General features: G+C 34.8%; 1 protein-coding gene across 7 annotated transcripts in view; it reads right to left on the minus strand.

Moving 5' to 3' along the window:
- LOC127834579 (filamin-B-like) overlaps positions 1-15,011 on the minus strand; it is an 89,857-nt gene that overhangs the window by 39,945 nt on the left and 34,901 nt on the right. For 5 of the 7 annotated variants that reach the window (XM_052360568.1, XM_052360565.1, XM_052360567.1 and 2 more), the window contains exons 14-21: positions 14,519-14,602; positions 13,336-13,476; positions 12,779-12,946; positions 11,476-11,622; positions 7,521-7,601; positions 6,202-6,339; positions 4,461-4,628; positions 3,293-3,430 (exon numbers count right to left, since the gene is read on the minus strand). In XM_052360568.1, the coding sequence (XP_052216528.1) occupies positions 3,293-3,430; positions 4,461-4,628; positions 6,202-6,339; positions 7,521-7,601; positions 11,476-11,622; positions 12,779-12,946; positions 13,336-13,476; positions 14,519-14,602 (1,065 nt within the window). The remainder of the gene's footprint in view (positions 1-3,292; positions 3,431-4,460; positions 4,629-6,201; positions 6,340-7,520; positions 7,602-11,475; positions 11,623-12,778; positions 12,947-13,335; positions 13,477-14,518; positions 14,603-15,011) is intronic. The other 2 variants (XM_052360569.1, XM_052360570.1) reach the window with 2 other exon arrangements.

Here is a 15,011-nt window from a genome sequence, read left to right on the forward strand (position 1 = left end):
ATATTTGATGTACCTAAAACTGCAAAGGCAGTTGACTTTATAAACCATGCATTTTAACACTGAAATCTTTAATTAATGTGTAGATAATCCTTCCAAGATTAAAACACAAGTGAAAATAGCAACAAGCAACCAATAAAAGACCAGAATAGCCTGCGAGTAACTGGCATTCTGTTCAGGTTTCATGCTGTTTGATGCTCATCAGTATCTTATGGGAAACGAAGCCCTTAAAGCTTGAATCTAGTCAGAAAGGTCCTCAATTTAATTTTCCATGGGACTACAAACGCCTCATAATGCATATCTGGTAAATGGATAGAGCAAACTTCACGGCAATCCAGTACCTCTGAACTTGAAAGGACTGTTGAGTATCCCCAGAGGCATCTTTGACAGCCTGACCAGCTTGGGGTCCCAGGTCTTAAAGCTGTAAGGACTGCCAGCCATGTGGGCCCCCCGGTAAGTGACACTCACCATATGCACCCCTACAAAATTAAACAGTTCTCGCTCTGTGAAAATTGGGTTTAATACTTGTGCGTAAAGTGTCCTTACAGATAAGCCTGTGAAGTACGAGCAAGGCTGATCAGGTATGACATTTTCTGCATAAACTGACTATATGCAAACCTGGAAAATAATGTAATAATTTGTTGGAGAAATGGTGCTTAATTCATGTGCGTAAAGTGTGGTCTCATATTAGCCTACGCAGTTCACACAGGCTTATCAGGAACAACACTTTCCGCTTGATAGAATTTTTCCTTTAAAGGAAGTTTCCTCTAAATAAAATCAAGTCTAGCTTTTTCAGTGCTGGAACCGAATTTTGAAGGCTTTTGCAAACAGTTTGGATCCAGATGAGACGCCACAGAACATGGCATCTCCTCAGGATCCAAACTGTTTGCTATTCTGATAGTATTCTTTGAAAAAAATAGAAGAAAATGCTAATTTGAGAAATTCAGCAGACAACATTTTAGCAGACGACAAATTTCCCAGCATGCAAAGGGCTAGGCAGGAAGTGTCATCCCTGATTAGCCTGCGCAGACTGAGGCAACACATTACGCATATGCATTAAGCCCCATTTTCCCAGAGCAAGACTTTAATAGTTTCATGGTATTCAATTTTGTGCAAGATGCAAAAATTGTTACTAGTTAAAACTCAACAATACAGGATTGATTTTCAAAACTATGGATTAGTGTTAAAAACTTAAAAATGTTCGGTTTGTAAGAAATACATGTATAATGTTATGCTTTAAAAACATTTATATACTTTATTAAGGGTTAGTACAAATTTATTGCATAGAAACTAAATGAATAATATATCATTCAAATTTTAAATTTTTGGTAAGCAATTGGACCCGTATTCTAACATGTATCATTTGAAAATGTGTGCATTAAGCCTTAAATATGTAACCCACCTTAGATTTATTTTTAATGTTTTTCAAGAGAACCTCGGCTGGAACTTTATATATGGCCCATTTCATAATACACTTACCAACTTCTTTTGGTATAAAATCTATTCTTTGTACTCCATCTTTCTCTTGGGTGTAATTGACCGCTACATCCCTTTTAGAGGGAGCTGTAATATGGACATGCTATAATTACATAATGATCAACACTCTACAAAACATTATGTGCTTACACATTATTTTTGCAAAAAAAGGCACATTTGAGAAATAAATACCACAAATGATTCAACCATTAACATTTAGATTCATCAACAGACTTTATAGACATCTAAACAATACAAATATACATAACTATTGTTCCACATCAAAAGTAATCAAGGTTGCTACAAGTTGAAATATACAATTATTTACTGTTTTCAATCGATGAAATATGAGTAATGCTTCACTTACCTGGATCTCAGTGTTTTCATGCATACTTCATGAGTAGAAATGTTCCTTGATCTTGCAAAATACCGATCACCCAATGCTGTTAATACTCAAATGTTCCATATATTTCAAACACTTATATGGGATACCAGAGATACAAATTTTCTATGCATCTTTTCTTTTCTTCATATTCACAGAAAAGTGTGGCTTTCAGAGTTAATATTTGTTGATAGAACAAATTTTTGATATAGTGGTGAATAAAAACATGCATGCATTGTTGAAACTAAGTTCACAAATTATACTTTAATAAAATAAAAAGAACCTCACATAGTGTCTACTCTTTTCATTAGTGGAAGAATCAATAACATGCTGTTACAGTTTACTGTGAGCTGCTGGAGAAATTTTAATAAAAAGTAACTTTTCACTAAATAAAAGAAAACAAGAAACCGTCAGAGACAGGTGATGCTCCCCAAAGTTTTTTTTTCTCACAATACTGCACTATATATTCAGATAAAAGAAAAAGTTTTGAGGGCACAGTAGATGGGGGGGGACAAGAAGTTTTTTATAGAAAATTTCAAAGGGCCATAACTCTGTGAAAAATCATCCAACCAGAACCCGCTGATAATATGCACATCTCCTCTTGGTAGTGAAGCTTCCCATAAAGTTTAATTGAATTCCGGTCATTAGTTGCTGAGAAATAACCCGGACAAAAATTGTGCACGGACAGACACACAAACGGACGGACGGATGGACAAAGCGGCGACTATATGCTCCCCCCCAATTTTTTGGGGGAGGATAAAAAGAGTGCTTAATAACAACAACAACAAATTGTTGGGCATGCAATAAGATATTAGTTATACAATGAACATAAGCACATGATTCTCCCAAATTATTTTTTGTAGATCAGAGACATAAACAAGAAAGCAATGCATAATATTTCAATAAGAAACAACATTTTGCATGGTTAGTATGCATAAATAACAAACACACCTGTAGCAGCATTATGTTATATTATATAAAAGAAACATATCAAAGTAATGCATTACTATTATTGCATACTCAAATATTGTTAGTATTAACACTGAATGAACATTCCAGCTCCAAGAAAATTTACAAAGCAATTATATTTATAAGTAATAAACACAATTTAATTTGCTAGTAATATGTTTAAATATTTAATATTTTATATACTTTTTACAAAGATTTTCTGATTTTTATATTGTTCAATTTATTGCTCAAAATGATTTGTGTGTGCACTATAAAATACCTGTTGTTCTATAAAAGCCTTTCATTTACTGCAAATACATTTGTTTGAAAACCAACCCCAACAAACACCATGCAAATCATCGTCATACACTATACATTTATACATATAAAAGCAATTTACATATTGTGTTATATGCATTGTAATTGTCATGATAAAAAACAATAATTGTGATAAATTGTGTGCATACTGCATAGAACTACTTGACTTACAAATTATATCAACATTGACATCCAATGCTCTTTCCAAATCTAGGTAGAAACTGGCAGACTTGTCTACAGGAAGTTGCAATTCGAAGCTTCTTACTTGAACTGCTGTAAGACTCACAGCATTGCAAGTAAATGGAGAATCTGAAGTCAAGGGAAGTAAAAATTACTTTTTTTTTTCAAATATCAAGGGAAGCAACACTTTTAAAGCAAAATTATCCGTGCATCAAGGGAAGTAACTCTGCAATTTGTTTTCCAGTATGGGAATTTTTCAGAAAATTCCATCGTATTAACAAATTAAATTTATGAAATCATATCTTTAATTTCTTTGATTATCTTTTCTACTTTATTGTCACATAAGATACAGAAGTGTGTATCTAGATTGTAACAAACATGTACCATAATATTGACAAGGATCTCATCGACTACCACTCCACCATATTAGCGTTTAATAAAGATAGAAAATCTGTATAATAATATTTTGATTTCAGAGAAATGCTTTTATCAGTTTCCTTCGGCAAACCAGTTCTATGGTTTCACTAAAAATGTCTGTTGAATGCTCCAAACCTTAGCAACAAACCCGGATCTTCCCCATCCCAAGGCTGACACCATATCCATTAGGCCTTAAACAGTGACTTGCGCATCTTAACTTTGCATACAACAGATACTAATGATCAAGTAAATGTGTTGCCACAGCGCAGTGAATATGGTGTCAGCCTAGCGACTGGGATATCACAAGTCTTATCCCATTTGTGGGAGCGTTCTTTTAATCTCCAATAGACACCAATTACTGGTTCTACCCAGGTAAAGGACTCAATAAGCTGTAGGCTTTTGATGCAATCCAACTAAAATAACAAGAGCTGTGTTTGTGAAGCACAATGACCCCTACTGGGCTTTGAAGCTGCACGGCAGCTATTTTAGACAAAAATGACCTTTGACCTTGAGGGATGACCATGACCTTTCAGTCTCAAAATGTGCAACTCCATGAGATACATATTCATGCCAAATATCAAATTGCTATCTTCAATATTGCAAAAGTTATGACCAAAGTTAAAGATTTGGGAAAGACACACACACACACACACACATACAATGACACAATGACAGACAGTCTAAAAACAATATACCCCTGATCATTCGATCCAGGGGGAATAAAAAGATTTAAACTTTGTACCTGGATGTTGCTCCTGGTTAAAGATGATCTCCACTTTCTGCTGGCCCGCCTCCTCGGGTGTAAAGCTCATCTTGTACACACCGGTCTCCTGGGACTCTACCGTGTTGGGCAGGGTGCCGCTGTTCACCATGATCTCCAGCTGGCCCTCCCCGGCCTTCCTTACATCAACTGGACAAGGGGGGAACATACGTTTATAAGTGGTGTTCTGGGAAAACTGGGCTCAATTCATGTGCCTAAAGTGTCGTCCAAGATTAGCCTGTGCAGTCCGCACAGGCTAATCAGGGACGTCACTTTCCGCCTAAATTGGATTTTTGCTAAGAAGAGACTTCATTTAAACAAAAAATGTTATAAAAGTGGAAAGTGTTGTCCTTGATAAGCCTATGCAGGACTGCACAGGCTAATCTGGGATGACACTTTACGCACATGCATTAAGCCCAGTTTTCTCAGAATGTGACTCATGTATATTAGTGGTGTTCTGGAAAAACTGGGCTTCACGAATGCACGTATGGAGTGGTTCCAGATTAGCCTGTGCAGTCCACTTTTATGGAGCAAATTTTTTTAAACTGAAGTCTCTCTTCGAAAAACTCATGTTTAGGTTGAATGTGTGGTCCCTAATTTGGGATGACATTTAACACACTTGCATTACATCCTTTTCCCCATAGCGCATTTCATTTATAAAATGAACAATGCCGTTTTTGTGTGTGAATCTGCATGTTGATCTGACCATGCTGTGTAGGATACCCCATGAAAGAATATGCACTTTTTTTTCGATAGCCCTTGTTTTTGCTATAGAGGCAGTCACAGACAATATTGCAATTCCAGGAATCCCAGTAAAACACTGTAGCACTTTACAAAGGGAGCCCCTTGGTTTGTGTACATGCTACGTGCTAGATGAATAACACAAAACTTGTTAGCTCAATGTTTTTTTTACCACAAGATTTCTCCTTGGATGGAAAAAAGATATGTGTTGCTGAAATTTTCAATGCCCCCACCCCGCTGGCAATTGATACACAAACATCTAGAGCATTTTACCAGTTAAACACTGCTCCAAATATTGGCAACAGCATCACCCTGATGAAATTCCTAACATGAATTACACACCCTGATGCAATTCCTAACATGAATTACACACCATGATGCAATTCCTAACATGAGCTACACACTGTAATGCATCTCCTTACACGAGTTACACACCCGGGTGCAATTCCTAACATGAGTTGCACACTCTGATGCAATTCCTAACATGACTTACTCACCATGATGCAGTTCCTAACACAAGTTACACACCCTGATGCAATTCCTAACACGAGTGACATTTTCCCAAGGATGTACACATCAATGAAGCAATTCTTAGAAAGAGTGACATTTTCCCAAGGATGTACACATCAATGAAGCAATTCCTAGCAGGAGTGACATTTTCCCAAGGATGTACACATCAATGAAGCAATTCCTAATACGAATGACATTTTCCCAAGGATGTACACATCAATGAAGCAATTCCTAACACGAATGACATTTTCCCAAGGATGTCCACATCAATGAGGTTTTTTAGGTCAACAAATCCCTAATGCACTTAAATCTTATTTTTGACCTTTAACTTCAAATTGTGAACTTGACCTTCCAAGAACATACCATGTTTTTGAACTCAACTTTTTTTTTAATGCTTGTCACTTCTGCCAAGTATTTTAGAAATCCATAAAATTTTCACACAGTTATAGCAAACAAATCTCAAAATGCTTACTTCCAAATTCAATAGGCTGGCCGACGACTCCATCAGGGATATCAGTGACCTTGATGGCCGTTGTGTTGTATGCCTTGGCCACGAAGGGGCTTCCAGTGAGCTCTTGCTCTCCATACTTCAGGGTTATTGTGTAGTCACCTATTGTACATTGAATAGCATCTCTTTACCACTTATATACGTATTTTTACGCATTTGTTGTCCCTTACAAAGTTAAATTTAATTTAAGACCTTTTTTACTAAATTCAAGTTTTAAAGGCTTCATTTCCAACCCTTAGATACTGATGAGCAGCAAACAGCATAAAACCTGAACAGACTGCGAGTTACTCGCAGCTGGTTTTATGATATTTGCACATAGCCTTTTTCACTTTGCTTCTGAGTGGGAAAGGGTTAAAATGGATATGCTCAAGGACTGGTCCTATCTTTGAAAAATATGTTTCATTGTTTTTACTGCAAAATCCTCAGTATTAAGTTTAATTAAGAACATACATTAAATGTTAAAAAAACGTACAGCCTATAAGACTTGATTGGTTATCGTCGGTTTCGGTATATTTTTAAAGTAACCTGGTCTCGGGTATACTACAATATAGTAACCTGGGTTCAGATAAACTAAAAAGTACCCCGGAGTATGTCTGGTGCCTTTTTAGTATATTTTCCAAACCAGGGGTACCTTGTTGTATACTTAAAGAGCAGTCAGGAAACTTTTAAGTAGTAACTGAGCCGCCAACCAATTGAGTGTTTACAAGTCTTCACCTCAAATCATCAGAGAACTATGAGATAACAATTCCTATTAACCCATTTATGCCTAGTGGACTCTCCCATTCTTCTAAATTGGATCAATTTATTTCCAAAATTAGGGATGTCTAGTATATTTATTTCTATATTAAGAATATTTCTTTCAGAAATTCCTTTAAGCAAACAGGGCAGACCCAGATGAGACGCCGCATCATGCGGCGTCTCATCTGGGTCTACGCTGTTTGCCGAGGCCTTTGTTCTAGACGCTAGGCATAAATGGGTTAATTAACCTCAAGTATATTAAGTCATACTTATTAGGATTAATATTTAAATGTAATTATAAAGACATTCGAGAAAAATTATCAAGGAATACATTCTTTTTACCATGGCTAGTGTAACAGGATACAGTTTAATTGAGTCTCATTCTGTGAAAACAGCGTTTAAATTCATGTGCGTAAAGTGTTGTCTGTACAGATTAATCTGGGACAACACTTTATGCGCATACATTAAGCCCAGTTATCCCAGAATGTGACTAACATAAAGCCCCAATAGTGATATACAATTCTTAAAACACTAATTCTACCCACCAATTTCCATAGGAGTGTATTTGACCTTCATTTGATTGTTTTTGTTCTTTAGTTTGTGTTGCACGCTGTTTCTATGGGGATCTGAAAGAAGAACAACACAAGACGTGTCACACAACAGACCATGAGGAACTCAACATACTGCTTTGACAGATGAAAAGCTTTAAAAACAATTACACCCAAACAACTTAACACATGTGAAAAACCAAGTTGACACAAATGAAAAACCACTTTGACACAGATGAAAAACTGGTTAGACACAGATGAAAGACTTAAATAAGATAACAGTCATGCTATGTACATGTTTACGGAATAGTATGTTCTGGAACTTACTAATGGAAGAACAAGCAAGCAGACAAACTGACCAATGGTAAACAAAGGTATCTGGACTTTATAAAACTTAAAGAAACAAAATCCCATACCGACTAGCTGTTGGATCTTAAAACAGAATACTATGTCAGTTGTGCAAAAACACACGAGGTATTCACAAACTATGAGAATTTATCAATGAGCAAAATAAAAATGCCTACAAAGTAAATTGCGAAATGTGCATTTTTCACCAATAACCATGGAACAGAGGGTGCTTAGAAAGAGGAACATTTGAATCATGCAAATATTTCAGTTTACAAAATATGATACCATAAATTGAATTTTGTTATTTATAGTGATAGTGCTGTGTTATACATACCTGAAGTATGAGGAAAAGTATACATGTGTATACCCTAATGCAATCTTAAGTCATCTTGGAACAAAATTGTGAATCTCACAACAAAATAGGTATATATATATGTATATATATTTACATAATTAATTTATGATAAATGAAATACTGAAATAAATGATAATAAGCTATGATCTGTGAAGAATAAAAAAAAACATTATTTGCTAAAATACAAATAAAAAAAGAAAGAAAGAAACATGGAAAATTACATTGTTCTTAATTCTTAAATGAGAAATTACATTTTAAAAATGTCACAAAACACATGTACAAAATATATTTACAAAATTGTATCAAACATAGACAAGCATACTTAACTAACATAATCTTCAAATGAAATATTACTTAGAAGTTATCATAGACTAAAAATGAAAAGTTCTTAAATCAATTCATTTATTATTTATATTCATTATAATAATGTTGTGTGATTTCCTTATATCATCATCAATAATTCTTCTTAATTTGACACTAAATGAACGAAATAAATTTAACAAAAAACTGGTAACTACAAACAAATGTGAGTAACTGTGAAAGAGATAACATAAATTATATTCAATCCTTGTTGCTAAGTGGGTTAAGAGATAACATAAATTATATTCAATCCTTGTTGCTAAGTGGGTTAAGAGATAACATAAATTATATTCAATCCTTGTTGCTAAGTGGGTTAAGAGATAACATAAATTATATTCAATCCTTGTTGCTAAGTGGGTTAAGAGATAACATAAATTATATTCAATCCTTGTTGCTAAGTGGGTTAAGAGATAACATAAATTATATTCAATCCTTGTTGCTAAGTGGGTTAAGAGAAAACAAAGTCTTTGAAGAGGCATGCTACATTTTATTGTATACATAACAACTGTTACATAATACATGCATGCTAGTAACAAAAATACACAAAATATATATTTTACACCATTAAAATGTTCAATTTAGTAAAATATTATTGAGGACTCCATCCATTCATCATCAAACTCCAAAATACTCAGAAACTTTTGTCTTACACAATTATAATATCATAATCAGCATTACTGTTAACCACGATTGACGAAAAAAGAAAAGTTTTAAAATACCGTTTTTTTTTAACAATATTTACAGTTTATATTGATTAAAATATCACGACTGGTATATTACATAACATGAAAAAAGTTCATATTTTCAGTATATTTGGTAATACAATTTTGCGATGTGAAATTGAAAGTACATCGCGAAAAAAAGGTGACATAACGATATACACACTATAAATAACGCAAGTAGATTGATCATTTTATATATAAAAAATATACAATTCACTACACATGCACAAGTTGCATTCTTGGGTTTACCACATGACGATGATGATCAATCTACTTACTATTTTAATCAATATAAACTAATAATTGAAAAAAATACGGTATTTTAGAACTTTTCTTTTTTCTTCAATTGAGATTGACAGTTCCTTTAAATTAAAATGAATTTTTAATGTTGATAAATACTATGCCTTTGATGTCTTCAAAGACAAACCCAAACAACCATATATAAAAATTTATGAAACACTACAATATTATCAATTTAAGTGACATTTCTTGTTCAATTATCATTATTACCCAGACGTATTTGATTTTTTTTTTCGTGGAAATGATGTATGTGTGTGGACATTGTTAATATCAACCCTGAATGTCCCTTTCAAACTGGTTAAAATGTTCATGCACAGTCAGAGAAATTTATAAAAAGAATAGAAGTATTATTAAACCTGGTATACAATGCCTTTGCACAAGTTTAAGTACTTTTACACTGGCCAAACTTCGTAAAAAGTATTTAAATTTAAACAACCAATGTTCCAGATACAAACTTAATATATTTAAATGGTTTATAATGCATTCAGAAATAAACCGTCTATATTTTTTTTAAATGCATTTATAAACATATTAAACTACAAATTGTTCACAGACGCACAGACGCTGATCCACCCCCCTCCCCCTTCCCTCACACATTTTTGGACACAGACAAATCTAATGATATTCTACAGTGAACAGACAGGGCCAACATTCTGCCAAAAATGGTCGCAGTACAATTCCATTCTTTATGATCATACACTTATACAGGTCATTTAACTTTTACAAGTTTAACAAGATTCACCTAGTACAGTTTAAAGTGACATACACAATATATTGTGGGACTATACATACTCAAAAGTGGAAAAAGAGACAAAGGGACATTAGTTGCTAAAACTTGTTGCAGCCTTATTGATTTTTGTTAAAACCTCTTCAACTTAGATATGTATTTTGACCCATTTGTAGTCCCTTAGAAAGTTAATTTAATTAAAGACCTTTCTTACTAGATTTAAGTTTAAAAGGCTTCATTTACAACCCTAAGATTCTGATGAGCAGCAAACAGCATCCTGAGCAGACTGCGAGTTACTCCCAGGCTGTTCTGGTTTTATGCTGTTTGTGCACAAACAAGCACAAAGCCGTTTTCACTTTACTTCTGAGTAGGAAAGGGTTAAATCATCTACACATTAAGTTCATTCAACTGTAAAAGCTCGAGCGAGATTCATCCAAATGTTCACAGAGGGGGTACTCACATGACAATAAAGATAGCAACGTTGATGCCGAGACAGGTATTTTGAGCTGTTTTATATCCATTATTATTTTATTAATTGTTAAGATGCTACTCACCTTCAAACCATATCCGCAAGAAAGAGATTAGTTTTTATATTGAATGAATAGTCGCTCTATATCTTGACTTTATTCGCTGCAAAAAGTTTTAGTGGGTCTCAAAATTACAGCTCCGCCAAGAAAATTTGCAGCAAGAAGTCGAGATAGAGAGCCAATATTAATACGAAATTAAAGCTAATCACTTTCTTGCTGGTATGGCTGGAAAGTGAGCTGCATTTAACAATTCATACACGTAATAAAGGGCATAAAACGCTGTAAAATACCTGTCTTGGCATGAACTGCGCTATCTTGTTTGTCATCTGATTACCCCCTCTTGTTCAAGAGGAGTTCAAAACAAATGCTTGAGGTCATTCATATGTACATACAAAAAGAGAGGGGGGGGGGGGCATTAAATCATATTGAAGGGAAAAAAATGTTAACATGGGTTATATTTAACATGGTATACCAGGTTTTAAAGTCAACATGGAAAATATTGTGAATCAAAAGAACTGGAGTAAATTAGATATTAAACTCTAAAAGAAATAGGTAACCAGTCTAGCAGTGGTTCAGAAGACTGGTTTACATGCTCGTACAACATCTGGGTTACCTAGAATGGACACTGCAAGCTGCTTGGGATCCAGATTATTCATGATTATCGAGAATGAAGCCGTTTTATTGACCTGGACATACTCCAGGCCTCGGCCCGAGACTGTCATGCTTTTGGCATCTGCGATCGCGATCCGCCACGGGGAGCCTGAAATGAAACTTCAGCTAAATTACATAATTCAATGGATGAGCGTGATAGCCTTGTACTGGGAAAACTGGGCTAAATGCATGTGCGTTAAGTGTTGTCTTAGATAAGTCTGTGCACAGGCTAATCAGGGACAAAACTTTGCAACTAAAAACTGTATTTTCATTTAGAAGATACTTTATTTTAACAAAAAAATTATGAAAGCGAAAAGTGTCGTCCCTGATTAGCTTGTAAGACTTGCACAGGCCTATCTGGAATGACACTTAACGCACATGCATAAAGCCCAGATTTCTCAGAACACGGCTCTCTATGTTATAAAAGTGTTACAACAGACACAAAAGTTTCAAACTCAATAATGGGTTGGCTGAAATAAGTCTATTCATCAGTCATAAATTAGACCAGAATGCACCAACCAATGCTATAAAAAAAATGCTCAAAACATTATGTTAATTGGTCACTTCGAAAACATTAATGTCAGTCATACTATTATGGTTTATAAAAACCAAAATCCAAAGATAGCACTACAATTTAACTAAAATGTTCCTCGGTAACAATATTTATACAAAAGTGCATTAGAATTTTGTTTGTTAGTTTCAACTGAGTGAATTGAAGGCAATATTTGTGATAGTTAAAAAATGGAAATAACTCCTTCAACAAAACTGAGGAAGAGTTCGTAGCTACTGTTAAATCATGTATATTAATTAATTGGAATTAAATTTTTTGGTCTTTTAAAAAATGACTTTTTGTGGACGCTTAAATTCGACGATTTCTTAAATGAGAACAACAGCTGTGTTTGTGAAACACAATGCCCCCTACTGCGCTTTGAAGCCGCACAACAGCTATTTTAGAAACAAGGTTATATTTTGAATGTAAAGGTCACAGTTACCTTGACCTTTGACCTAGTGACCTCATACCATGTTTGATTGAAGATCTTAATGGGGTGCATGCACATGTGAAGTTTAAAGAAGATATATCCAAGAGTTTTCATTGTATGAGCAATGTTAAAGTTTTGGGACAGACACACACATACAATGACAGACAGACAGGCCCAAAACAATATACCCCCTGATCATTCCATCTGGGAGCATAAAAACTAAGAAATTTGGGTTGATCATTTTCGATGTTTTTTCGAAAAATTCATGGATCAATCCCAGCCTACCTGGAACATGTTCTTTGTTGAACTTCATCTCAATGGTGTGATATTCTATGGAGACAGGGAGAAACGACGCCGTAAACCGGTAGTTACCATGGTTCTGTACACTGCAGGCAATCTCACCTCCATTGATCATTATCTCTATGTTACCACTGCCTGCTTTTGAAGCATCAACTGAAAATGTCCATGAACAGCATTTTATTTACAATATAAAACACACAAGATTACAAATCAATGCAATGTTATTGACACAATTATTGTTGTAGTATCTGTATCAATTTTTGAAGAAAATGTTGTTGTTTTTTTCATATTTATTTAATCATATTTTAAAGACTTAATATTGTAAACATGATTGTTTGACTGGAAGGAGTCTATGACTCAAGGAGTAGATGAAATCATTATTATATTTAGGATTTAAGATTTTAATTTTATGATTGTGTTCTTGATACATCAGAAGCCTAAAATATCAACAACATTTTGCCTTTTAAGGAAAACTTATCACACAACACCAATTAAAACTAACTATACATGGAACCATTTTGCAAACATATCCGGCTACTTACTGTCAAATACCACGGGCTGCACTAGCAACCCAGACGAGGGCATGTTAGATACGGCAACCCGACCAGTGTCATAAACCCGCACTGTGTACGGGGATCCCTGAATCTTCTTGCCCCCATAGGTCACCGTGACCTTGTGATCGCCTGAAAGAAATATTGCGTGTCATTGAAGCAAGTATAGGCAGTCATTGGTTGCAATACACACATGGATTAACCAATAAAAACTTAGGCAATGGTATATAAAGTATTTGTACTAAAATGTGTTGCAATAACCATCTAAGCAAGTAGTCTGTTCTTGTCTAGCGGATAAGCTTACCACAATTCAACTCTTTGGCTTTCCTAAAAAAATTGTCAATTTGTGATTACCCGAAAAAAATGTTATGTCCTTCTATTGAAAATAAACTAAAGAAATACATTTCCCTTTCATTGAAATAAACAACATCATGAAATACAATTGGGAACAAAAATACCGCAAGAAACCAGTTTAAGAGGGTGTGCCATATTCTGGGAAAACTAGGCTTAAAGCATGTGTGTAAAGTATCATCCCAAATTAGCTCTTTCAGTGCGGGAACCGAATTTTGAAGGCCTTTGCAAACAGTTTGGATCCAGATGAGACGCCACAGAACGTGGCGTCTCATCTGGATCCAAACTGTTTGCTATTCTGATAGTATTCTTTGCAAAAAAAATCGAAGAAAATGCTTATTTTAGAAATTCAGCAGACGACATTTTAGCAGACGACAAATTTCCCAGCATGCAAAGGATAAGTATGTGTGGTGCCCACAGTCTAATCAATGAAGACAATTTTCGCTTTTATGGAATAAATCATTTAAAGGAAGTCTCTTTTAAACAAAAGTCCAGTCAAGGTGAAAAGTGTCATCCCTGATTAGCCTGTGGAGACTGTGCAGGCTTATCTAGAACAACACTTTATGCCCATGCACTAAGTCCAGTTTTCCCAGAATAGGGCATAACCCTTTGCATGCTGGGAAATTTTTCGTCTGCTAAAATGTCTGCTGAATTTCTAAAATTAGCATTTTCTTCGATTTTTTTAAAAGAATACTATCAGAATAGCAAACAGTTTGGATCCTGATGAAACGCCACGTTCTGTGGCATCTCATCTGGATCCAAACTGTTTGCAAAGGCCTTCAAAATTCGGTCCTGCACTGAAATGGTTAAGGTTACAGCATACCTACTACTGTTGGGACAAAATCCACCTGATGGTCTGTCCCTCCTATAGACTTGATCTTGGCTGGAACACTTGCGCTGTTGGGGGCTGAAAAAACGCACTGCCAGTCTTTATTTTGACAATAAAAATAATAAACATATATCAAGGACACAAATAATAATCAACGTTATATTGCCTTAGTGGTATTTGCGATTAATTTAACAATTTGAGGCATTTTGTCACTTATATTAACCTATTACATTTGAAACACAAAACATGTGAGTGTAAAATCACATGTTAGAGTGTGACATTCTAAATGAGTGGCCCGAGCCATGTATAATTTATTATGTATTTAGTTGCTATGTTCTGTTATCACCTTTAGGCTTTCACACTTTAATCTGCCTTAAAAACTGAAAATAATGTTCATGAGTATGATGATTTAGTGATTAATTGACATATGCATCATTTCATGCAGACATGCATTCACTGACAGTGAGATGTATTCTGAACCATAAAA

This window comes from Dreissena polymorpha, chromosome 6 (genome assembly GCF_020536995.1).
Source record: "Dreissena polymorpha isolate Duluth1 chromosome 6, UMN_Dpol_1.0, whole genome shotgun sequence".
NCBI classification, from domain to species: domain Eukaryota; kingdom Metazoa; phylum Mollusca; class Bivalvia; order Myida; family Dreissenidae; genus Dreissena; species Dreissena polymorpha.